Raw genomic sequence first — 25,435 nt, forward strand, 5'->3', positions numbered from 1 at the left:
TCAATACCAGGACTATTAATTTGAATTGTACCTGTGTATATTTTGTAAAATCATATTTTAAACTCTTAACATTCATTCTAAAAATTCAATGAACATCATCCCATATCTGTTATTCCATGCTATACATGAGAAATTTAATAATTTCCTGTACTTAAAAATGTGTTTTCTTTGCCTATATATATATATAATATTTCCCTAAATATGTCTTTCTCCAAGAACTTTATTATAATTTTGTTCTCCAAGAACAAAATTATAATAAGTAGGACCTTTTAGGTGCTCAGAAGCATCTAAGCATTCTTCTTTTAGGTCAGTAAGTCATAATTTAGTCACTTTCAGAATCAATGAATGTGAAGGACCATCTCCATAAAACAAATACACATATGCAAAAATATGCATATAGTTTCAGTGGGTTTATGAAGTCCACTGAGTTTATTTACTAACTCAGATTAAGAGCTCTTGCCTTAGATAAGTTTTGTTATTTTATCTTCAAGTGGTTTCATTTGCATTGTTTCATTTGTAAGCAGTTCATAAGTCTTTAAGAAATAACTCAAGAATTTGACTTGAATTCATGTAAGCAATTTGAACTTTTTGTGACTCCCTCTTTTAGAAATATTTATCATTTAACCTTGGAAATCAAGGTTGAGAAAGTCAAATAATTTATTTTTCGAGCTTATTTGTTTCTATAGTTACAGTTACACACCAAGTAATAGTCCCAGAGGGACAATATATGGTGAAAAGAACTAGATGTCTCTTTAAGTTGTTATAGCTTCTGTTCCAATATTTAAGATTCCACATTAAATTTTCTAGTTTGGAGAAACAGATTGTATGCCGTGTTCTTTCTCAAAGAAGTTAGCGAGTCAGACTCTTGGTAGCACACTGACAAAGAAATCTTTGTTATTCTGTACCCTGACACAATGAGTGTAATGAGAGTTCTTCCCAATCAACATAATGTCCTTTATTACAAGCGAGCATGGTGGACATCACTGATACACAGATACATGTCCATCTTGCTTTAGAACTGACCAATCTCATGACCTGAACTTTGGGTAAAAGTAAATTACATGGTGGATTTTCCCAGACTGACTGAATTTGCATCAGTATACTTATTTATACGTGAATGTATGCAATCTTTAGAGTCCAGATAGACTTAAGTAATATTTGTCTTATTATTTTATGCAGTTTAGGCATTAAACTTTGAAAGAAAATAATTTTTCTAGGTTAATAAAATAGTGCAATCAAATCTTTTATTTATTTTTCTCATTAGACTGAAATAATAAACCAAAGGAACAAGAAAAATGTCAATAAAATATTTAGCATGAAACATTTTCTCAGAAGATAATGTCAAGGATATTATGAAAATATCACATTGCTTGTAATTGAACTGCAGAAAATCAATGCATTTACCTTTGAAAAGCAGAGGTATTCATTGCCTTCAAGCTTCAGTCTAGGACCTTAGGCTTGGTGCTGACGGTCCTATAGAGATGAACTTCTGGTTTGTTATGAAAGAAAATGGAAGAATCTCTCTGGAAGGAAAACTTAGGTCATTTCCATCTCAACCATATCTACTCCACAGTGTATTCGGAACACATTGCTAGTCCTGCCTATAATTCTTTGCCAGAGTAGAAAACAGTTTCTAAATAAAGTAGTCTGAATTATCATAAAGCCAAAAATAAGAATGTAATATTTAAAGTTATAATTCACTTAACTAGTGAACACTGAACACATTATCTTCTTTAGTCGGGGATCTGCAGTCATCTTTTGCATATTATATTTAGCCAACAACCAAATTTTAATTTTTAATTAGGAGACATTAAAATATAATTAGCAGCAAATAACAGAATGACAAAGCTACAAAAATTCATAAAGGTCAAAGGAAGCAGCATTTTTTTAGCCACAGCAAGAAGTGTTCTTCTATGAATTTAGGGATTCACGATGACCACTTCACCTACCCCATATTCACTTCCAAGGCAAATTTTCTAGATGCGACATTGCTTTTTGACAATAATGATGATAATACAGGAATGGCTGTCAAAACCAGAGAGCTTACATTCTTCAGAGTCAAAAGATCCTCAAACCTCAATAAACACCACATATAAAGGAACATAGCAAATTTCAACACAGCATACACACAGCAAAATTAATTCATTTATCAGAGACCGATACGATTTTGAATATGCATTTTCCAGAAGGAAGCAGAGGGCAACAGAAACCATCTGCAACTGTCAAACCTGTGGAAGTGAAACAATGCATTACAAAATGCCCACAATATAGGAATAAGTGAAAAACATATGTTTTGTCCAAAAAAAAGTTGGTTGATGACCCAACATATAGATACTTATTTGTATATATTTATACAGAGAATGGTAAAAATCAGCTTGCATGAGGCTCATAGTCTATCTACTTTGAAGTTATATCGCACATACTATAAGCAATTTACAGAATTTATCATTTGCATATACAAGAATTGCAAAATGAATTAAAATGCACTGAAATATAGAACACTCAAAATGTTTTTATATAAACCTCCCAGGATTGACAGGGATTGGCCATAATCAGCACTTGCCATATTGAACAAGAACTACAATCAAGAAAAAGGAGAAAAACCCAAGAAAAGGGGAAAAATTCAAAAAGAAATTATCTTTTATTATTTCTTATTTAAAACAATGTTTTCATTGTTGACTCGCAGTGTTGAAAATTTTGTTCTTGCCCCCAGACAGGAGTTTTCTTTGATGATAGTTTATGTTCTGTAGCCTTTTGATCTCTGCTTACTTCCTGCAGATAATGGGTCTTTTAGTAGGAAATCAGTGGTATCTGTAGTAAATATTCACTATACCGATGACGGTCAGGCCAACCCCTGAGCAGTCAGTGAGATGATGCTTTGAGTAGCCGAAAGAAAAGGAAAAAAAAATAGATCTTGCTATTAGAAAATGTTCTATCACTTCACACTAATTCTCTTGAAATAAAAGATCAGTGATTTGCCCAAGAAAATGTGATGAACAAAGTGAGATAGCCTCTTCGTTTGTTTCCGAAAGCAGGTGCTCCTTGTGTAGGTAATTAGAGTACAGTGGGTGCAGAGTGGTGCTTGGAGTTTAGGGTCAACTTTGCTGTCCGCTCCGTAGATTTTACAGGCGATTTGCTCTTTGCTTTAAGAAGAGAAAGTGATATTGGAAAAAAGTCAGCACTTTAGACTAAAGCAAAGCACCCTTCACAAAGCCACAGACAAGAAGCAGGACAGAAAGTCCATGGCTTGTAGCTATCCTCGCACCTGCGGAAGAAGTTATAAGATATTCGCTCATCTCGAAGATTTCCAATGCTCCTTATTAGGCTGTTTTAAACACATACATATATATATTTAATTAGCTCGCCAGCTTGGCTCTGGTGCCCATGAATGTCTTGGCATGCACTGCAAATAACAACACATACAAAGTATTTCAGTCCCAGGAAGTGGTCTTGTTTGCTTTGTCTGTTTTCAAGCCATGCCATCCCACAGTTGGGAACACTTAGAGGAACAAATGCAGACACTTTTCCCTCAAGTAATGCTTTGAGGATGATTCCCTATAGTCACTTGGTTGTTCCTATATGGGTGTCTAAAACAAATCCCCTGTTTTACTACTGCAAGCGTAAAACCACAGGAGATAAAACCCAAACCTAGAGCAGCAGCCTTCTCAAGGGCCTGCAGAACGGGTTCTGGAGTGGGTGTGTTGGGGTATCTGCTTTTAGAGGAAGATCTTTCTCAACTTTTTATCCTTAAAATCTGAAGAAAAGTTAGTGCTATCAAGAATTGGAAATTTTTGAAAGCGCTCTGAGACTACATAAGGGAGAGAATGAAATAGTCTTTTTGTATTTTTCTTTACATATTTTATCCAGTAAGCTACAAATGATGTATTGAATACCTTTATTAGTGAGAAAACAAAAACGTGATGGACCTCAAAGCATTTCTTTTCTTTCTTTCTTTTTTTTTTTAATTTAAGAAAGGTTAAAAAGGTTTGAAGGGGTGAGGGTAGGAAAATTCAATCTTTTGAATACTTCATCTAAATCATGTTCAGGTCCACATTGGCAATGATAGAAATTGTGGTGAAAAAACATGCTCTCAAAAAATCTCTGCAAAGTAAATATTTGGGCTTCTAAAGGGGCTGTTTAGCAGACTCATATTCCTGTTTTCAGTTAGGTTACTTTAGTGTCATCATCGATTTGCCTTCGTTCAGGAGGTGAGTCATGTATTTAACACAGAAACGTAATGACTGAGGACCCAGAGGTTAGTGGTGGGTCTCTGGAGAGTGTTGCTTCACTCAAGCTGGGTGACAAGGTTCAAACTGCAAAAGTAAAGTACAGTCCACATGCGGCTCTAAGTACAAAGATCATGCAAGGAAAACATATAAAATCTATGTAGAATCACTAGCATCAGAGCTTTCCAAAATTAAATATATGCCCTTGTTATCTTTTGAAGAGAGACTCTTTGACAGGGATTCAGTCAATTAAAAAAAGAAAGAAAATGATTACATGGCTCCTTAAATTGCTAACCGCACTTGACACGAAGTATGTCTGGTGTTGAATAAAGGTTTTAAGAATGCTAAAAACAATAAAACCAAGGAAAATGATTTGCTCTTCAAAAACAATATTTTGTGAAATAATGGTTTCCTTTTCAGCATGAACATTGCAGATGGGCTCAAACTTGCTGAAACTGTGAATTATGCAGCTCATTTCTCGACTAATCAACCCTTCACAGGAGATGCCCATCATTCCCGTGAGATTCGAAGGGAACAGCTATGTCATTCTAACCCAACATTTCCTATCACACTGTGTCCAGTATGTGCAAGTTAAAACAAAAGTTACATGAGCAGTATAATTGGAAACAAACCCAATGATATACTGTAAAGAGTAAAGTTAAAAATTTGAATAGCCATCAGATAGGCAATAAACCATTGCAACACACCACTTTTTTTTCCAGATTGTAATCATTCACCCACTCTAGGCACCTGCATTTCCTAGCATATTTTTCATTAAATGAAATTTATTTCTGTCAAGCCAAATATATATATTTTTCCTGCACAGTAAATTCTAAAGCAAATCTGTTTTGTCATCAAATCACTGATTGTTTTGCGCTTCTTTCTAGGTTTTATTTATGTCTGGAATGAAGGGGTATGTGCTCCTTTATCTTTGTAATCCCAAAGACTTTGACAGTGAAATCTGAGAATCTAAAATGCTATAATTTATCCTGTGTAATTTTAACAAATAATCATCATAGTCAATTTCATTCAGATGTACACCATTCTGAATATAATATTACTATTTGTCAAACATGTTATGGTCTGTTCTAGAGAAAATTAAGCAAATGTTTTTTGTAAAATGCAAACTTTGGCCATGCGTCATACTCTAGTCTCATTTTTACAAATAGAAACATTTTACTGTTTTGAAACAAAGATTGCAATCAGAAGCCCTGAATTCCAGTTTCCTCTGCAGCCACTCACTTCTGAAATCCCAAATAAGATATTTATTTCTTTGATGTTTTCTAAAATGAGCATAATAATTGTTTGCATATTATTGTTTTATATTTATGTTTTCATGAGTATGCCAGACACTGTGTTTGGTTAGCTGTTTTGCCTTATTTGGTTTCCTTTTGCTCTATGCCCAAGCCAAGCAGGATAACCTGTTATCCCCTAAGACGATCATGCATTTAAGCAACTCTTGCCCTCAGATAGCTGCGTTCCGTTGTGTCTGTTCCCACCAACTAGCTGTAAGCTCTCTCTCCTCTGAACTTCCTCTGTATTCTGGTTTTCCCTCTCTTGTGGCCTTAACATGGCTCACACTGACTTGTAATTCATTATATTCGTATCTTACCTCACTGATTACACTATAAGCTCATCAAAGGCAAGGATGAAATTTTAGCAATTTTTTTATTATTCTCAAAGTTTAAAACAATGCCTTGAGTTTTTAAACTTTTGTCCCCAACACAAAATACCCTGTGAAGAAGAAAGGGAAATGCTATTATCTAAATTATGGGAAGAAAATGTGTAGATAACATGCCTCGATGAAGAGTAGCCTAATACAACCTAGAGATTTCTCTCTGACTCAGAGTGTGATTTCACGATATCCTTTGACGTCAACTTAATAATGATGCCTTTCATTTGTTTTTATGCTTAAAGGTTTCCTCAGTGCTCTCTCAGGTGTAATTTCTCATGCCTTTGTAAGGTATGGGGAGGGAGGATTTGCTCCATTTTGCAAATGGAAAAGTCTAAGAAGTCTTCTTAGAAGTTTAATGAGTATAGACACTTAGCTTCCATTTTTCAGCCCTTTTTATACTTCATGCGATAGCGCATCACATCGCCCTCACTGGGATGTGGACATCAGGCATGGCCCAAGACAGTGTCTGTGACAAATGAGTTTGGCCAAGGAGAAATAGGGAAAAAAAAGCCTCAAATATTTTATCTTCAGTATGTATAATTATTATTTCAGGGAATAACAGAAAATTCCATCTATTTATTAAAAGAAAAACAAAACAAAACAAAATAACAACGAATCACAACCACACAGAGTTGAGATCTTGGCATCCTCAGAGATCAGGTAGAGGAGGAGAAAGTTTATCACTATTTGCTCAGAGTCACTGCATCCGCCTGCCTTGTTTAACTCAGCACAGCCTTCCAGCCGGGAAAGCCTGCCTGGCCCTCATCTGTCATGCCTGATGGAAGAACTTGGCTCCTTTTTGCACCTTCTATCTACATTGCCATGTCTTTCCTGCATCTACAGCCATGAGGCTGGAAGACACTGGGCATACTGAACAAAGCTGCACCCTCTTCTCCTTAACATCAATCTGCAAAATGGCTACAGTGGACTGGGTACCTGCTATGTCAGGGAATATGCATACATGTTACATGCATACACTGTCTTAGTTCATCTTCTCATCAGCCCAGTATAGTAAACATACATGTCAGGAAAATGTAACTCAGTAGCATGGAATAACTCACCCTAGGTTACACGGTTAATAGGTAGTAAAGCAAAGGTACAGAAATGAAGAGCAATGCAGTCAGATCGACTCAGAGTCTGGATGTGCTTCTTTCTGAAACTCCCTGAGGCAAGCAACCTTGCTTCACTGTCTCCACACCTGTTAGATCAAGATGTGAAGCTATCATTTAAGTGTACATTTATCTTTTCAGCGAAAATGCACTGGCTATAACACACTTAAGAGAAAAATTAGAAAACTTCTTTTCCCCAAGTCTGAACTGATAAATATTGAATATGAAAACACTACCAGCTTCTCTGTTTTCCTAAACATTAATAAGTAAAGTTTGTTTTCCTCCATATAGTGTGCCAAATGTCTGATGATATAATATTTTGAACTTTTCATATTGTAGTCTTTTAAATCTTGAAGGTTCCTCCAAATTCATTTAAATATTTGAATGAGAGGTGGTTCCACCACTGTTCTTGCATGCCCTCTTCTTTCTATGAACTTCTCTTTTCTAAACTTTTAATGCAAATTTTATAGTCTGGGACCAGGAAAGGTTAAGTTGATGTTCAAAGTGCAACCATTAGCGACAGGAGAGAAAGACAACCAGAGCTCTTGGCCACTAGAAAAGATACGGGATATGGGTATTTAATTCAAAGAAGTAAGTAGAACGTTAAGACAACTAACTAGACAATTTATCCCATCTATATCTTGCCAGCTCTTCAAATATCCTCTTTCTCTTGGCTGGGATTATTTTGTGATGGGTTAATTTCTTCCGTGAGCACAACTCTTGTTTTCGATATACGGAAGAGTCGTAATTCAGGGCACCTGTCTACAGATTTAAGTACAATTCTCACAGGTTTTTCTCTTTTCTTGTTTGAGTATCAGGTAGGGTCAAAAGGAGCAAGAAAAGAAAAAGAACACAATTTCTCTCCTGCTGTGGCTCCCTGGTCTGACTCCAGCATCTTTAGTTTGTAGAAGTGAATATTCGTGATGCTTATCATATGAACAAACCTAAGAATGGAAATTTTCCAATAATAAAAGAAGCAACACTCAAATAATTGTTTTGCCTGTGAAGAGGCTAAGCTTATAAAGAATGGAGTGTCCGCTACAGCTCTAGGGATGGACAGGCCTTTGACTTACCTCTCTTTCATTACACATGCCAGCTTTAAGATATGAAAAGAGCTGTGTGAGAAAATTTGAGCTAGCTTTTAATGCAATTTTTATTCAGGTTTGCACACACTAAATCATGACTTAAGGGGAAAGGTCAAATAATAGGATGATTTTATTCTATAATTTTTTGAAAAGAATATCTTTTTATTAGATTCTTATGGGTCCAAGGCCGATTTCTTCCAGAACCCATTTTTTTAAGAAGAAACAGGCTTCATTTTGACCTGATACATAAATCGCCTGTTTTACTTTGCCCAGGCATGTCGGCAGCAGCTGTTTACATTTCCTTTCCTGCTTTCCTTTAGTCAGCAAATTTACACATCTATTCAGTTCTGAGGCCTCTTACTGTAGCTGAGGGAGCCAAGTGCAGCTGTCCACATACACAGGGTCTAGGTGACAAGGTGCATGGGTGATACCCCATTCACCACAGAATGTCCTAGACTTTCTTGCTTACAGCTAATCCCTGCAGGCTTTCAGGGCTCCTACCTTCTACAGCGACTCAAGAATGGGCAAAAAAATGATGCTGCCTCCTGCCTGCTAAGGCCACAGTGCATCTGTCAAAACAGCACATTTTCATTGTAATTTGACTTATTCAAGTAGGAACTGATCTTGGTGCAGACAGGGTGATGATTAGGACAGCAGCAGCTAATATTTACCTCTGACCATGGTCCCGGCAGGCTGCTATATGATCGTTTTGCTGATTAAGGAAGTGAAACCGAGAAGGATTATATAACACACTAAGTTTGCTCGGTGAGTACATGGCGGCCGCTGAGACTCAGAACCAGTTCTGTCTGACACTATAAACTGATTTGCTTCATAATCTCAGCTGGAGAGTCTTCATTCCAGAAAACTCTAAATTTTCTCAATTCTGCCTATTAGAAATATATGGAAATATGAGTGGTTTTGACAAAATGGGAGAACAATATAAATTCATGGAAAAACAAATTGTTTTCCAAGAATTAAGTTTAATGCTACATATATTTAATCACTGCTTTAACGCATAAATAAGAATGATTCGTTAAGGGTACTCCATTTTACTGGTGTATAAATAAATGCTGCTAAAGTGCTTGAAACTGTTTACTCACAGTTTAAATATGCCTTCTGTGGGTATGTTTTCATTATTAATGATCAATCTCTTTATTCATAATGAGAAGGTAGATATTCATCCACACCTTGTTGGAATGATCACAAATCCACATTAGGGATTGCACACATGTGTAGCCTTGTTGCGCTGACACTGTTGTTGAAGTATCGAGTTTGTCTGAGAGCTTAAAGAAGCACAATCAACTCAAGAATAACTATGAGGATAAGTGGTGCCAATGTGGGATGGCTTTGCTGAGGGGCTGTGATCCAGAGCACTTATCCCATCACAGGTGAGGACACTGTCCTAAGGAAGCCGATAAGAGGTGCTCTTAGCTTTTACAATTTGCTTTAATTCAAGCCTTGAGAGTGTAACCTATATTTCTATGCAGATAGGATTCTGAATTCATGAAGAAATGCTCCCTCAGACTTTTTCAAAGCAGTCATATGAAATAAAACATAATAATCATTTATAAATCTCCCAGTGTATTGATTTATAAATGATGGTGCAGTCATCATCTCCCAACGACCGCACCACTGCTCACCACTTTGATCTCCCTCCAAACTGGGGGCTCAGTGAGTCACACAGTGGAGAGGAAAATGATTGCATGACATTTTATTTATGAAAGTTATACGTGCTTGCTTTATTTTATCAATATATTTATCAAGATCACACCCATTAAGTTTAGAAAAACAAAAAGAATAATTTGATGGTCAGATTCTCCACCCAGCTCCCAGGAAATAAGATATAACGTTCTTAATTTCAATGCTACTAGCAATGTCTGAGGACATCACTTTCACAGTAGTGCTTTCAATTTTCATATGCACATGTGTACCTGCATGTATGTATATTTTTGTCATGAGCTTCACAATCACACAACACCTTTATTTTACTTTGCCTTTCTTTGGTTATTTGTTGAATATATTTTGTTTGTTAGTTTGTTTTCTCAGGAGCTGTCTGTCATTGGCCTCTTTTTAAATTTGGGAAATTTAAAATATTATTATTTTTTTCTTATAACAAAAGTAATGAATTATCAATGTACAGATGTTATCAATACAAACAAAATAATCAAATAATTAAAAATTGTAAGATATCTTGACTTTTGATGGACATTTTCATATATTTCTTGTCATTTTTATACACACATATCTGAGATTGATTTAAAATTTAGTATTCTTTATTTTTTCACTTTAAAGTTTTGTATCCTATATTTTTTCACATTATATTATATATTCTTATTTTTTCACTTTAACGTTTTGTATCCTATATTTTTTGTGTCCTATATTTTTTCACATTATATATTGGTTGTTTTCTAATTTCATTAAACATTTTTGAAAACATGATTCTAGAAGGTGCTTAATACTCATTGTATGATTTCGTCACATTCACTGCGACACTTCTCTACTACTCTTGGCCCTTTGAGTACTTCCGGCTGTGGGCAGACCTCTGTGATACGCATCCCTGTTCTTGGGTCTGGGTCTGCCTCTCTCCTGAGCTCCTTGGAATTTCCTCCTGGGAGCATCATCTCAGGGACAATCTCAAGCCCTGTGACTTATCTTTCCTGCCAATTTTCCTCCAGAAGGGAAGTACCATTCACCTTGCAAGTAATGATACAGCAGAATGCCTGAGTCACTGTACGCTTGACACATGTTGATTTTTAAAACCTTTGCCAAGATTATACGTGTCAGTTTTTTTTAAATGACTAGGGATTTGACTGGGACTGCAGTAAGTCTACAAATACTTTTGAAAAACCTGACATATTTATAATGGTGAGCTTGTTCATCCAAAAACACCATATTTACTCATTTATTCAAACCTAAACTCTTAACAAAGTGTTCTAATGATTTTCATCTTTATACTACTTATTTGCTACTGCCTTAAAAAATAAGATATTTCATACCTTTTTCTTGTTGCTACTGTTGAGGATTATATATTATGCCACAAATATTTTCTGTTTGGTTATTGCTGTCATATGGAGAATTAATTTAATTTTATCTTTACCTTGATTTTATCAATATTATTTGATCACATCTGATATCTCTAAGTCATTTGGAGTGGATCATATAACCACTGCATCTGTAAAATGGACATTTTCCCTTCTTTTCCTGAATATTAGACACAAATATTTCCTTGTCTGTTATATCACTTATTAGTTACACTTGATTTAATCAAACAAATGTTTTAAATTATTTATAGTAAAATATTATTTTCACTTGTATATTTTGTAACTTTAAATCTTCAAAGTCTCAGACCTCTAATTTCATGCTGATCTTCCTATGTCGAATATTTCTTTTCTGCTCAGCTCTTTAATTAATTGACGTTCATTTGGATATGTATCGTAAATTGTAATAATATGTTTCTATTTATTAATTGAATAAATCCTCCCTTAGTTATTACATTTTTAATTCATCAGATATTATTTTATCTTACCAATTTTAGAGCTTCCACACTTCTTATTTTCTTTCATCTCTATTCATATTTCTGTTCCTTTATGGCCCTCTTAACTCATGGTTATTTGCTAATATACGTTAATATCTGGTAGGTAAAGGGGAAGAGAACTAATAAGGGCCAAGCTCACTCACGTGCCAGGTTTACTCTGCTAGACATTTAAAATACATCATGTCACTTAATGCTAACACGACCCTTGGGGCACATGTATTACTGCCTCAGTTTTACATAGAAAGAGTCTGAGATTCTGTGTGCAGCTCACTGAACAAATGAGCTGGTAGAGAGTGAATCTAGGAGTCAAATCTGTATCTATCTACCACCACAAACTATGCCATTCTTAGTATAAGGTTCTAAATCCATTTTGTTTTTCTCTCTTTTTAAAGCTTTTAATAATATTCTCACATGTTTATATTTTCAGTTACATTATCTATAACTATTTTGTGATTTAAGAAATTCCAAGGGTCTTTTTGGAAAGCTTGCATTTAATTATGGTAGCAGCCAGTGTGTATAACTTCAGCTTCCTAAGACACATTCTTTATTCAGGTCACACAGTTCAAAGTCCTAAAAATCCTTTGGAATTTTATTATTTTTTACCAATAAAGTTAACCATCTAGTTACAGCCTTAGGCAATACAGCTGGTGGCTAGTATGATATGTAGTTATGTTATGTAGGGGACAATTTATCATCAATTAACATCATTGTGATAGAAGGAAAAGAGGAAGCTCTGAAATTATGAACAATAAAACATAAGTCAGGAATGAAGACCCAGTCTCCTTTCTTTAACTCGGTCACCTACACACAGCCAACCAGGAAAATATTCGCCACAGTAGAGCCAGGTGGTGGAGACCATTTACTCTCATCATTTCATTGCTGCTGCTAATAATAATAGTATGTAAGCACATGCAATAATAGTTGTTAATAGAGCAGCTAGTTGTCACTTATTGGGAGTTGATCGGTGTCATGCTCTCTATGTATGTAATTTCATTTAATCCTCAAAACTCTGTGAGAATCATACTACAGTTTCCATTTAATAAACAAGGACTTGGAAGTACACGCAGCTCTGTGTGATGGCCATGAGGTGTGAACAGTCTCTCTCCTTAACAATTGTGCCCACCCCCTCTACTGGTGAGATGCCCCTGCAGGTCTAAGGAGCATCTTCCAGTGGATTTCTGCTCCTTTGCAGCTGAAATGAATGCACCTGTGTCAGGCTATAGGTGGCAGCAGTGTTCCCTGGGAGAAGGAGACTTTGCCTTTCTTTTCTCTTGGAGGGCTCTTGTTATTTTAACCAACAGAGTGAGGTCTTTCCAGCAACTTCTCAAACCGCTGGTCATCTACCCAGAAAACTGCTCCTCTGGAAGCTTCCTGAAATCTCAAGGATCATGAAATCATTCAAGACAAGACCTTAAAACATTGGCAAATTCTGCTTCATGGCTCCTCGATCACAGAGCTCCTAGTAATCACAAATGACCCTGAAGGAACCCTAAGGTGGCCACGCACTGAAAAACCCCTCCGGCACACAGCGGAGCCTTACTTTTACAGACCCAGCCAGTTACTGAATTTCAATGAGTTAAGTTAAATACAGCTTGCAGGAGAATTTAGCAAGTATAGACTCCTAATCTGCGTAATTCCGGTTCAAACATAGCTCTAGCAGATTCCTTAGCCTGTATTATCCAAAGCATTGCCTCAAATCTATTTTTCACCTTATTCATAGATGCTTGATTTACATAGCAGCCATTTAACTGACAGAATTACAATGATCAAATTAATTTAGCCTGTGTAAACAGCCAAGTTGGATTATTTAAACCAAAATCAACATTGAGGTCTGGATTATACAAGCGGACACTTCTCTCTACCTGGATGCCGTGCACCTGGATGCCGTGCACCATTTCCTCATATTTTAAATCAGGAACATAATTTCCTGCATGACACTCAGCCTCTTATCTCCCTCCCCTCAGTAGCTCTGAAATCTGTTGTAAGACCTTTCTTGCTAACTTCGGCCACTTTTGGAAAGCTGCCATGTTTGTCAGCCACAGAGGAGCTTCCGGAGCCCTTGGCTTCAGCAGCTGTAGCAGCAGCTGCCTCTGAATGCTCAGGTTCACATCATGTTGAAAACACAATCATCATATTTCTGAGTTCAGAGAATCAGTATTCCTGCTGAGCGACTACACGTGGAAACATAACTACACCTTAACCATGGCCAGTTTTCTTATGAGTGCCAGCTGTTGATCACAGGAGTAAAGAAAAGTTTCACAAAAGTCCATCACATTACTGGAAAAAATAATAGCAAAAGACCAGTTTCTAAAAGTGTACTTTGTAGCATCACACACATGCACACACATCTCATAGTAAATAATAAAAAGAAATTTTCTCTCACCCATAAGAACTCTTTAGAGATAATGATTCTCATAATTTACTGCACATAAAAATGCATATTTCTGCTTCTAGACTCAGAAATTTGTCCTGGGATACGAATTTTTAACAAGCTCTCTGGTAAGTCTGGCACAGGACATCTGCACGTTGAGAAACACTGTTTAGGAGTCTTGATCATTTTTGCAATAGTGGCAATATTATCTATTTATGCAAATATAATTATAAGAGAAAGAAGATAAAAGCAGAGACATACTGGCCCTCTCTCTCTTTTCCTTTTCTTGCCACACATGAGCACCACGTGTTCTAGGCACTTAGAGGAATGCAAAAGGAAGTGGTGATCTTTGTAGCCAAGAAGCTATCTTTAGGGTGATCACCTACCCTGTTTTGCCTGAGGGTCAGGCCTCCCAGAAAGTGGGACTTCCAGCATAAAAAGGAGAAAAACCCCAGGGAAAAATTACTATAATATAAGACACAGCAGAGGGCTTCAGAGTAAGTGTAAACAAACTGCTGTGGGGACCTGAATGAGGAAACAGGCAATTCTAAGACAATAGGAGGAAGAACATTTCTTTTTTGACAGCTAAGATGATAAATTTGATTTTGAATATTTGAGTTTAGGGGAGTGACCTGAATATTGCCGTGAAACAAGCCACCCTAAAACCTAGTGCCTTAAATCAACAATTTATTATTCTCTCTCAGGAGTCTGGGGGGGCAGTCAGCTGGGGCTGAAGTCAAAGGCTGGCTTCAGTCAGCAACGTGTCTCAAGGCAGCTGCACTTCCTACTCGGTGGCTGGCTCTAAGCGGCCACAGCAGAGGCTGGCTGTCCCCTTGCAGGGTACGTCTGGAATTGGTTGGGGTGGCATTACTCCTTCCCATCTCACTGTCACAGTGGTCACAGGCCAGCCCAGCCTGGGGGGGGGGGCGGAGGACAAGAGGCACCACACGTCAACGGCTGGTGTCAACAACATGCAGGGGCTCTGCTCTGCACGGTGCTCGTGGGACAGACATGGGGAGCATGACGGGGACAGCGGGGTGCTCTCGTCCGGCTCTCCAGAGGGAAATCAGAATCGGAATATCAACTGCTAAGTTTTCTAAGGAAACATTAGCGGTCGAAACCACAGAAACGGATGAGATCAGGGCGTTGAGAACGGGAAAAGAACTACATTTAAGAGAGGAATTTAGGAGGAGAAGCCCACAAAGAGAGGGGAACACTAACAGCCAACAAGCAGGGGCCAGAGGGGAGTTTAGCAGACCAGCGACGGGAGAGCTTCCCCCCTGCCCGCCAGGACTCGGGACACGGGAAGGGGAGACGGGAGGTCCAGGGGTGCGGAGGGAGGGCGGAGCTGTGACCTTCGGGGGGCGGGGCTGGGCTGTAGTCACAGTTTTGTTGGCCTGTTGGCCAGGGTTGGGGGAGAGGACCCACAGAAGGGAACGTAGATGGGGGGAACAAAGGGAGGGAAGTGGGGTGGTGGTGAATGGAGGGGATGTTTGGCTTCTGTAAGGAGTAGATGTTCTCCATGAGACAAGAAGAAACACGTAGAGAACGGTGTAGTTTCTTGAGGTATTTGGGGATCTGTTCTCCGTGCAGGTGGAACTAAACCACTTCATGCTAGAATCAGGAACTGTTACCCTCAGAGCACCTACAGGATACTCTTCAATGTCAGCTATGGGTACAGACCAAGAGCTGGAGAAAAGAAACAACTAAGGGATGGCAAAAGCCAAGCTCTACCTATTTGCTGTATCATTTTTCTTCATTGTTTTGGTTCTAATTGTGGATTATCAACTGGAGGTAGAATTAAAAGAACTTAAAGAGAGATATCATAAAGATACAGCCCAATGGGATAGTCACATGCTCACTAGCTTTTGGAAAAATATCTGGGAAAAGTAGCTATATTGAACGATAGTTAAACCTTTTCTTTATCTTGTGATATGTAGATGGTAATAGATTAGTTTTCCATCTTTTTTTCATGTAAATTTCTGCTTTAGGAAAACTAGGTAATTCTATGACAATTTGAACATTATATATGTGTATACATACAGCGTTATTTTCAGCTAATACTTTTCCTTCATAGAGACACAGAACTTCTCTGACAGAAAAAAGTATGAATTAAGAGTTGAGTATTCAATCTAAATAGTTCAGTCAACTAAGTCAAAAACTATGGTGAAACTAAAAGGCTGACAGACCAGCCTTTGGTAACAGGTTGTATTACAGTGTCATATATACCACAGATGACGCATGCCTCCCTGTATGAAGTGAGAATAACAAAAGGCTAGTATAGCTTTTAGCCTGTAAAGGCAAGATTTTAATTTTTGTGTCTTCATCATGTCTTGCCTTTAACAGAATAAGAAAAGAAAGATGCATGGTTAATGGAATCTACAAATACTTTGTTTCTCACAAATGAAAATATAAAAAAAAATAAACCCTTTGAAGAATGGAAGTATGTCTTCCATTTCTGTGTCATTGTGCCTGGCATATAAGCTCTTGAAAGGATGGAGAGTGAATAAATGAGTGAATAAATGAAGTGTGGGTATTGAAATCAGCTTTATTTGAATATAACCTGAAGAATTATAAAGTGAAATTATAAATCAGGACGTGGGTGTTACAGGAAATATAATATTACATAAATATCCATCCCAAATATGGTATTTTATGCAATAATTGTGCAAGCACAGAAACTTACACATGAATAAAATGGGTGTGGCTGAGCCACCCGAGCTTCTGCACTAGAAGTTAGAAAATGTTAAATGTACCTAAAATATTTTCCAGTATTCACTGGTAGGAAAATATAGAAATGAAAAACGTTGATGTATTTCCGATTAATCTTTGCTAGAGCAGATAATTTTTAGTGGAAATTACTTTGAATGGATATGGGCTTCCATGAGTCAGCATCCCCTGTCTCCTTTCACTCTTCCTCTAGGACAAGCAATGAGTGAGGCTGGTAATGGGGTGGAAAATGAGCAGTGATTTTTATTTGAAAATTGTTAGAAGATGTGTAGAGTTTACCACTTAGCACCAATCACAATACTAAGAAAGAGACTAAAGTAAAATGGATCTTCTTAGAGTATGTTATTCAATCCAAAACGTAAAGGGTTTAGAAATAGAACATTTCATTCTATGCTTAGAATCCTTCACTTGGGATAGGTAATCTGTCTGTTTAATTCCACAGAATGGATTTATGATTTCTGGCTTGGAATATTCTTTGTAGGCTAATAATTTCAATTCCATGATTTGGAGTCCTCACCAATTAGGTTGTAAACTGTCGGCTGCGGGTACTCTGTAATTTTGCATATAGTGTCTAGCTTCTTCTTTTGATGGTATGAAAGGGAGGAGGGCAATGTCTCCAAAGATATAAAATCTTTACCAAATAATGGCTACAAAAATTATAACCATTAGGGGTGTGTGTGTGTGTGTGTGTGTGTGTGTGTGTGTGTGTGTATGTGTGTGTGTGTATATATATATATATATATATATATATATATAGGTGGGTATATATATGTGTGTGTGTGAATATATATACACACATTCTAGCTATGGTTTTTTTCTTTACTTTGGGATATAAAAGAGATGATAAAGAGGAAAATAAGGCAAAGTCACACAAATTTGGCTTCAGAGAGGCTAAGCTGTCTATTCATCAGACTGACAAAAGTTGCCATGACCAAGGCATGCTGGGATAGCTGCTCACCTACATTTAAAAGCAGGACAAACTCACAGAGACCCTGAGTTAAGCTCAGGACAAATCATCTCCATTAGCACATGAAGCCTAAGGAGGAACCTAGAGCGGCACACATTATTTTAAAAGTGTTGTTTACAAATAAGGATTTAAAGATATATATACATATACATATTTCTCCATATAAATGTAAATATATAAAGATTTAAATATATATTTATATATATATAAATATCACCCTGATAAAATGATGAGATTTTTTAAATGTAATGGCTAAAAAAAATTTGAATGGTAGCAATAGAATTTTCTATTACCAACAGTAGTGTCAATAATTCTTCAATGATAAACTATAAAGGGAAAAGCTTAAAAATGAGAAATGATAGATTTTATGCTCCCTTCATCCTATAATATTACGTCAAGTGTGTTCAGAACAGTCTGGGGTGGTGTTAAGTACTGCCTATCCCAAGGTTAAAACTTCAATGAGTTTCCACGGGCTGAATGAGCGCATAAATTAATGCTATTCAGAGCAGCTTTAACTTGCACAGCTGACTTAGGAAGCGTGTGACTAAGCTTGACTAAGCTTCTAAATTGGCATCAGAGCTACACTGACAGGAGCTGCCTTATCTCTGCACCACTTTCTGCCTTTCGCCCCACCCCCCTCATTTCCTCCCATTATCATCATCACTTTCATCACAGGCAGCTGAAGTTTCTCCTTCAAAATCAGAAGCCCTTGGAGAGTGGTCCTGCTTAAGGCTACGGGTCCCTGAAAATGTGGTGTGTCTCTTTCATTTACATGTTGATTAAGTGAAAGTCTCTTAATTTGGGCTATTATCGATACATAAATCTGCAGAGAAAATAAACATGCATTTATAATGCAACCAAACATTACATGATTTATTGTGCTTATAATGTGTAAACACAGAAGGAAAAGAAGTCCAGCTCTCAGATCCCCTGGACATGAAGCACTGCCAGCGACTAATGGGCAATTCACATCCTCTGGGAAGGCCAGCCTCCCTGGCTCTCATAGCTCATCCTCATTTCAAGTGAACTAGGTCTCCAATTTTAAAACCGTCATACATAAATCTGTCTACTCTGACCATCTTCCTGCGGAGGGTTTGTGAGGGGTAAAATGGGTTTCCATACCTGATTGTGGACTTTGTTTGGGGATTTTGGCTACCGCTTGAGGGCTGGAAGTGGAGAGCACTCGCTGGTTGGCAGAGCTGTGCATGCTGCCGGGAGCGGCCGCCGAGACGTTCTTGCGGGGCTTCACATCCTGCAGCCACATGGGCGAGGCCTCGAAGGCCTGCATCCTCCGAGCATGGCTGTTGGCGTTGACTTTTAGGTAGGCCTGGGCTTTGTGTTCCTGAAGCTCTCCATAATTGGCGTCGGTCACCCTGCATTCATATAAGCCTTCATCCTTTTTCCTCACTTTGGAAATCTGAAGCTTGTGAGAGATGTCATTGCCTTGGACTTTCACTGTCTGAAAAATTGCAAGTAAAAAAATAAAGTGCTACATCAAGAGACTGGGTTCCAGTACCTCGTCCCGAGCTTGCTAACGCTGGAAAATTAAAGGGTCTCATTGGTCTCACAGCCATAGGCTGAAAGCTTTTTATTTTCTCAGCAGTCAAATTGGAAGACCTTATTTATCCTATTTCACTAACACCTGGCTTCACAAGATCATGGAGACATTAGTTCAATCCAGCTGGGCCAGATTCCATTAGCCATGTGGTTCCCATTTCCCAGGCTGTGGGACCAGCCCTGCCATGTTCCCATCATGGGACTGGCCTCTGCCTGGTGAGCTCAGCTGAATGAAGCAGGACCTCATGAGGCTGAGTGTATAGTTTACACAGCCTCTCTCACTTCTTCCCTGCTGACGACTGCTCTTGAGAGATCAAAAAGACACGTTGTTGGTCACGACTGAGTTGAAGTGAGAATGTGCTTTTATCCCCACTTTGGGATGATTACTAAAGGGACTGACAAAATAGACTTGGACAGTAATGTTTTTTTCTCAAATTGTTGGTGCAGTCTGACCTATAGTCATGGGGTGGCATGATTTAGGGAGCAGATTAACGTCACCAGAAATCCTATGGCTCAGAGTACATACCTCCTGCTACCATAGGGTCTGTGTGCTACTGGAACTTGAGATGCCATCAGTTAAACACTGCTTTGATTTTCAAAATAGAAACTGACTCTCGTTTCTACCAACAATTTATAGGCCAGATTAACAGCAAGATTATATAGAAGGTTATGTATAATATATAAAATTCTATAATATTTAATAGATATATATATCTATAAGCATCTTTATCAGAACTAGATTTGATAAACATCATATATAATCCATGATTGACAGAATGATGGACTTCATAAGACATTCAAGATTTAAGGGTTTGGATAATCTCAAAAGATAAGAAGCGAGGAAGGCATAAAGTTATTTCTCTACTGGCCCTTACACTCTCAAATAGCCATAAGTAATTAAGAAAATTTGGGAAGTGTTCATCTGGTTTTTACATACAGAGTTGTATATACAAATAGTTTCCAACATCTGAACCATAAGTATGCATTTATGTGTATGAAAAATTACATATGAATATTACTAATACTGTAAAAATAAAGGGAATCGATAGTTTCAAATATATTTTCAGCTGGGTCTCCGATTAAGGTTGGGGTAGTCAGAGTGCTTATATTATTATTATCCCACTTTACAGTATAGTAAAATGAGGCTTAGGGGGTTTGGGTCAGTGATTTTCAACACTGACTGCCCACTAGAATCATCTGAGGAGGTTTAGAAAATGCTCTCATTTGGATTAATGCAGAAACACTGTGTGCATCTCTGGGGGACAAAGGTCATATCAGTATTTTGTGAAAGCTCTCCTGAGAATTCAAATTAACTGCTGGTTTAGGACATATGTTCAAGGTCACACACCGGGTAAACTGGGAACACACCACTTTCTATCTCAGTTTGTGTCTAGAACTCTTTCCAGTTTACTAGATTATATGAACTCTGGCCATAGCAGTTAGCAGTTGTGTGCATGGCTGTGCATCTGATTGCATGCTTCCCTAGGTCAAGATGTGTGAGGCTGCTTCACCACTGGTCTTTGGAGGGTTGGGGTATGGGTGAAGGATGAAAGACGAATAGGAAATAAACAATCTATCTAACTGTATGTGTATGTGAAAAATGAAATATTTTAAAAAAAATCGTTAATAATGGATCTTACCAATAAAGCTTTTCTAGCACTGTCAGAAAACAAGAGTTTCTGTGATATAAGAATAATTGAATTGAAAGATTCTAAAAAGTCCATGAGTTTATGAATAGAAACTGGAGTTTCTGGTTTGTATCTTATTTTTGTTTGATATTTTCTTCCATGTTGAGATTATACATTTAGATTAGAGAATCTGATTTTATTGGTATAATACATTTTTACACTTTTAGTTATAATAGCCTCAGAATAAATTTCTTTTTAAAATGTGGGTCATTGGATTTTTAGATTCTTTATACATATATTATTTCTAGTAATGGTAACTTGTTTACTAATTATCAACAAGCTGAGCAGTGGTACAGTATAAAATGATTCTAGATGGCTTCATCTGAGGTGTAGTAAAAAAAAGATTTTCTTTCTAATTTCACTCGCAAGTATGAAAAGTAATAACCAGCAGAGTAGAAATACATCTCTGTATTATCAACAGGTTAACCTCCTCCAATAATGTTTTTATATTGGCTTTTGGTTTTATATTTACATTTATATGATTTTGAACATTGGCATTAGAAATACGTTGCACGCATTATGAATGACGTTGAAGTTGAGCTGTTTTCATTACAACTTCAACACTCTGTTGGATGCTCTAATTTTTTTCAGCCTGGGAAGATTTTCGTACCGTTAGTGTTTTACTTGCTATTGAAGAATAATTACTGGTATAATTTTGAACAGATATTATTAGCATTGCAGCCCTTTAACAGTTATGTAACTGTTAATAAGAGCAAGAATAAAGTCTCACACACTTCTTTGGGTGGCAAAATGATTGCCTAGTAACTGTTCAAATATCTACGTCATTAAGATAAATAATTTTATTGTATGAACTCTGCTTCAGTGTGTATGTATCCAGTGAGGTAAGACACGACACAGACAGCGGGCTCTCGCCCTGCGCATGCAAGTTGCCTGTTTCAGGGGCAGTAAGTTAATAGGCTTTTGAAAACCTGAAATTCCCAAACTGGTGCCCCCGGGCCCGAGGGCAGCCGTCGCGGTGACACTCACGCTGATCTTGGTCCCGTCGCCGTCCGGGTCCCGGTATGGCAGCAGCTCCGTCTGCGGTGGGGAAGCGGGGGTGGACACCGACGCTCAGACCGGGCCCGACCTGAGCCCTCGGCCATGCAAACCTAGCGGGGTCGGGCTGCCCTGGGCCGCCCCGGGGCCGGGCTCGGGGACTCAGGAGCGGGGATTAGGGGTTCCGGAGGGTGGGGACTGGGGGGCGGGGGCTCGGGGAGCGGGAGAATTAGGGACTCCCGAGAGTGGGGATTCCGGGGCGGGGGACCGCGGAGGCTGGGATTCCGGAGGGTGGGGAATAAGGGGTACCCGGGAACTCGGGGGGGGTCTGCGTTCGGGTCAGGCCCCCGGGGCGCGCCAGTCTGTGGGACGGCATCCTGCGTCGTCCCCGGCCCGCGTCCCCTGCCTGCGGTCCCTTCTACAGGCTGCTTCTCGCCCCCGCACGGCCGCCGCCTCTTCTGCAGAACTGTCTGCCCCTCAGTTCAGACCCTCGTTTCCCCGCCCCTCCGCTCCTGCTCAGTTCTCCTCCCCTCCCCGCCCCCTCTCCACTTGGGTCGCCTCGGGTCCCTCCGTCAGTCCCCATCCCCTTCTCCCCTGTCACCCTTTCCTCCCTCTCTCCCCGTCCTCCATCTCCCCCCACCTCCCTCTCTCCCCCTCCACTTCCCCTCCTCTCTCTCTCTCCCCCCTCCCCCCTCTGATTACGGCGGAGGTGAGAGAAACCGACGGGGGTGGAGGGCCGGGGTGATGGAAACATCGACATAATTCCTGTCCTCACACCACCGTCCCGAAGGGGACATTGAGTGTCCGGAGATGTATCAACACGGCAGTGCCATCACGGACAGCTCACAATGACCCGTACGAAAAGGAGGAGGCTATTCCCAATCTTTAACCGGGAAAGACTGGACAACATGCCTTCCCTTGGTTTTAACGTGGTGTCACCAGGGCACGCGGCTCACTCCCTGGCATCCCTGGGCGTCCTCCTTGCCGAGAGAGCCAGGGGGCTCCCCATGGGCGCCCAGGCATCATCTTGGGCCCGACCCCGACTGGACACTCAGAGGTCTAAGTCAGTGGGTGGGACGGACGCGAAGGCGACGGGACTCCGCTACCTGTGCCCCGGCCACTTCAGCCCCGGGGTCCAGGTCCTCCGGCCCCCGCAGGAACCACCACTGGATCTCCAGGTACACCGAGGAGGAGCCGCTCTGGAAAGCGCAGGACATCTCCACATTCTGCCCCTCGGTTGCCGTCACGTTCCGTGGAAACTCGGTAAATTTTGCTGCAAAACAGAAACGCACCCTTTTGGAATATACACACCACTCTTGACAGCGTCTCTTGAGAGCTCACTACATTTTCCTTCGACTTAAAAATAAATAAATAAAAACCGCAACAAAAAGCCCTCTGTGACATCCCAGAGGCTCCCCAACCCCCTTTCCTTTGCCTCTTTCTTGTCTTACTTTTGGTATGGTGCCTAAGTCATTTTGTTTTTGATCAAGTCCAGATAATGGAAAGGTTAACAAGCTTGCCAATAACTCCCCTCTGTTAGCCAAGATGCCCACAGTTAGATACAAATACCCTTTGTCAAACTGCAGTATTCCCCAAAACTTACTGAGGGTTTCAGTGAAGTATATTTTACTTATATTTATATTTAAGTATATTTGACAAATCTGTCAAGCTGATACAAGAGGAGAGCCTCCTGCCTCCAAGTTTCTAAACAATCTATGACTAACTGGACGTTTCATGTTAATAGAGAAGGGATCGTGATTATCTGTCAAAAGATACATTCCTAATATATCATGACACTTATTAGCAATTGTGATTCAAAGCCTACAGCAGTGAAACAAGTTGCACACTTTCTAAGCTGTGGATATTTCTTTCCAAATTAACCTTCATCAAGCAACTGTATTGTAAACTGTCATACATCGTGGGATGTAAGAATCACACACCTGGGCTTGGTTCAGATTAAAGATTGTTCTGAAGTGACTAGAGACATTTTTTCCCAGCCTTTTCATTACCAATCTTGACACTGCTAGTTTGCAAGGTTCATGGAGTCATGGTGAAACTCACAAAAATATGTTTCCTCTCTCCCAAAGGCACTTCTCCAACATGGAATGCTTTGGATGGTTGTTCTTATCTTGTCTAAGAAATATTTTGCAAAGAGCTGATGATTCCCTAAAAGTCTTGGAGAGATTTGTGGCTGAAGGAAGTGCACAGCTACAATGCGAACTCATGGGGAGGAGGGCTGAGGGGGCTGCAGGGCCGATTCAGGGTGGATGCACTTTGCCCCCACTTTTCAATGCGAGGCACCATCAGTGTCCCTTTCCAAAATTTTTTTTTATAAAATCCCAACATGATCTCTATTGAAATTGAACTGTATTTATACTTAGAGGAAATGGGAGATGTTAAGAGGACATTCTGATCTGAAAAGGATTCTTCCGTTCAAGCTGGAAGGGAGAGTGTGGCATTTCTGTTTGCAGAAGCGATGCAGTCCTCTGACAGCAGAGGTGTGATCTGTTCATGGTGCTGAAATGATCACTGCAGCCTGCGAAGTCCTAACAACTGGATTTAGCAGGCTACTGCTGCTGCTGCTGCTTGTAATGCAAGTTGTACCTTTTTATGGGTCCTCAGAGGAGTCTGTCCTTTGATAAACACACAGGCAAACGAAGTCACACGGACCCAGAAAAAGGAAACTATAAGCTCATACTGCCTACATCGAGGAGGAGAGCTGGCCATGGAGAGTCCCCAATCCCCAGCTCTGTTTGCGATGATTATGTATGCACGAGTGGTCACCCTGTGCATGCACACAGATAGAAGGGACACACACACACACACACATACTTATAACCCTGTGTTTGTGCTCACCAAGGAACCCATCTCGTTGTCGGGCACCAACTAGATCTGCTCTCAAATCTAGCAGGGCTACTATTTAATAAACTTTAAAGAAAAATGCCAAACAGAACACTATTCCTCTGTTACTTGCTAAGAACCTCACCACATCTGCCTGGCCATTCTTTGAACACAGAGAAGGCACACAAACACACACTCACAGTGCAAGCAAATGTATATTTGCCAGTGAGCACAGACTTACCTTGAGAAGAAAGCCCTTGCTGTACATATAAAACGGAAAAGAAAACAAATCCAACATACGCCAGAAAGATCCCCATCGTTCCAAAAAAAAAAAAAAAAATGGGGGGTGGGGGTCGTCACATCAATGTAGCCAACAGCCAAAAAGCCCTAAAAGAAAGGAATGCCACTGTCTCGCGGGCTCGGTCTCAGCGCCCGGGGCGCGTCGCCGCTAACATCCTGCTGCTTGCCGGCGCGGAATGGCTCTGTGGACGCGGACCGGGGAGCCGGCGGCGCAGTGGCGGGCTGGGCACCGGGCTGGGCTCCGGCGGGCTGGGCTCCGGCGGGCTGGGCTCCGGCGGGCTGCGCGTGCACACCCGGATCGCGGCGCGGGGCAGTGCCTGGCCACTCGACCGCCCGCCTTCCGCTTCCTGCGGCG

The 25,435-nt window shown here is 39.7% G+C and overlaps 1 protein-coding gene across 3 annotated transcripts; it reads right to left on the reverse strand.

Moving 5' to 3' along the window:
* Positions 1 to 1,222: 1,222 nt before the first annotated feature.
* VSTM2A (V-set and transmembrane domain containing 2A) lies at positions 1,223 to 25,435 on the reverse strand. Of its 3 annotated transcripts, none has more exons than XM_030871376.2 (5): positions 25,022 to 25,434; positions 23,046 to 23,212; positions 21,931 to 21,981; positions 18,821 to 19,157; positions 1,223 to 3,265 (listed from the first exon to the last, which is right to left on the reverse strand). In XM_030871376.2, the coding sequence occupies exons 1-5, from the start codon at positions 25,095 to 25,097 to the stop codon at positions 3,189 to 3,191; spliced, it is 708 nt and encodes a 235-aa protein (XP_030727236.1). In that variant the 5' UTR covers positions 25,098 to 25,434; the 3' UTR covers positions 1,223 to 3,188. The 3 variants fall into 3 exon arrangements, with proteins under 3 accessions (XP_030727236.1, XP_030727234.1, XP_060160901.1); XM_030871374.2 differs by having other exon boundaries at positions 1,223 to 3,143; positions 25,022 to 25,430; XM_060304918.1 differs by lacking the exon at positions 1,223 to 3,265 and adding an exon at positions 3,270 to 3,403 and having other exon boundaries at positions 25,022 to 25,435.

This window comes from Globicephala melas, chromosome 9 (assembly GCF_963455315.2).
Source record: "Globicephala melas chromosome 9, mGloMel1.2, whole genome shotgun sequence".
In the NCBI taxonomy this organism is placed as follows: Eukaryota; Metazoa; Chordata; class Mammalia; order Artiodactyla; family Delphinidae; genus Globicephala; species Globicephala melas.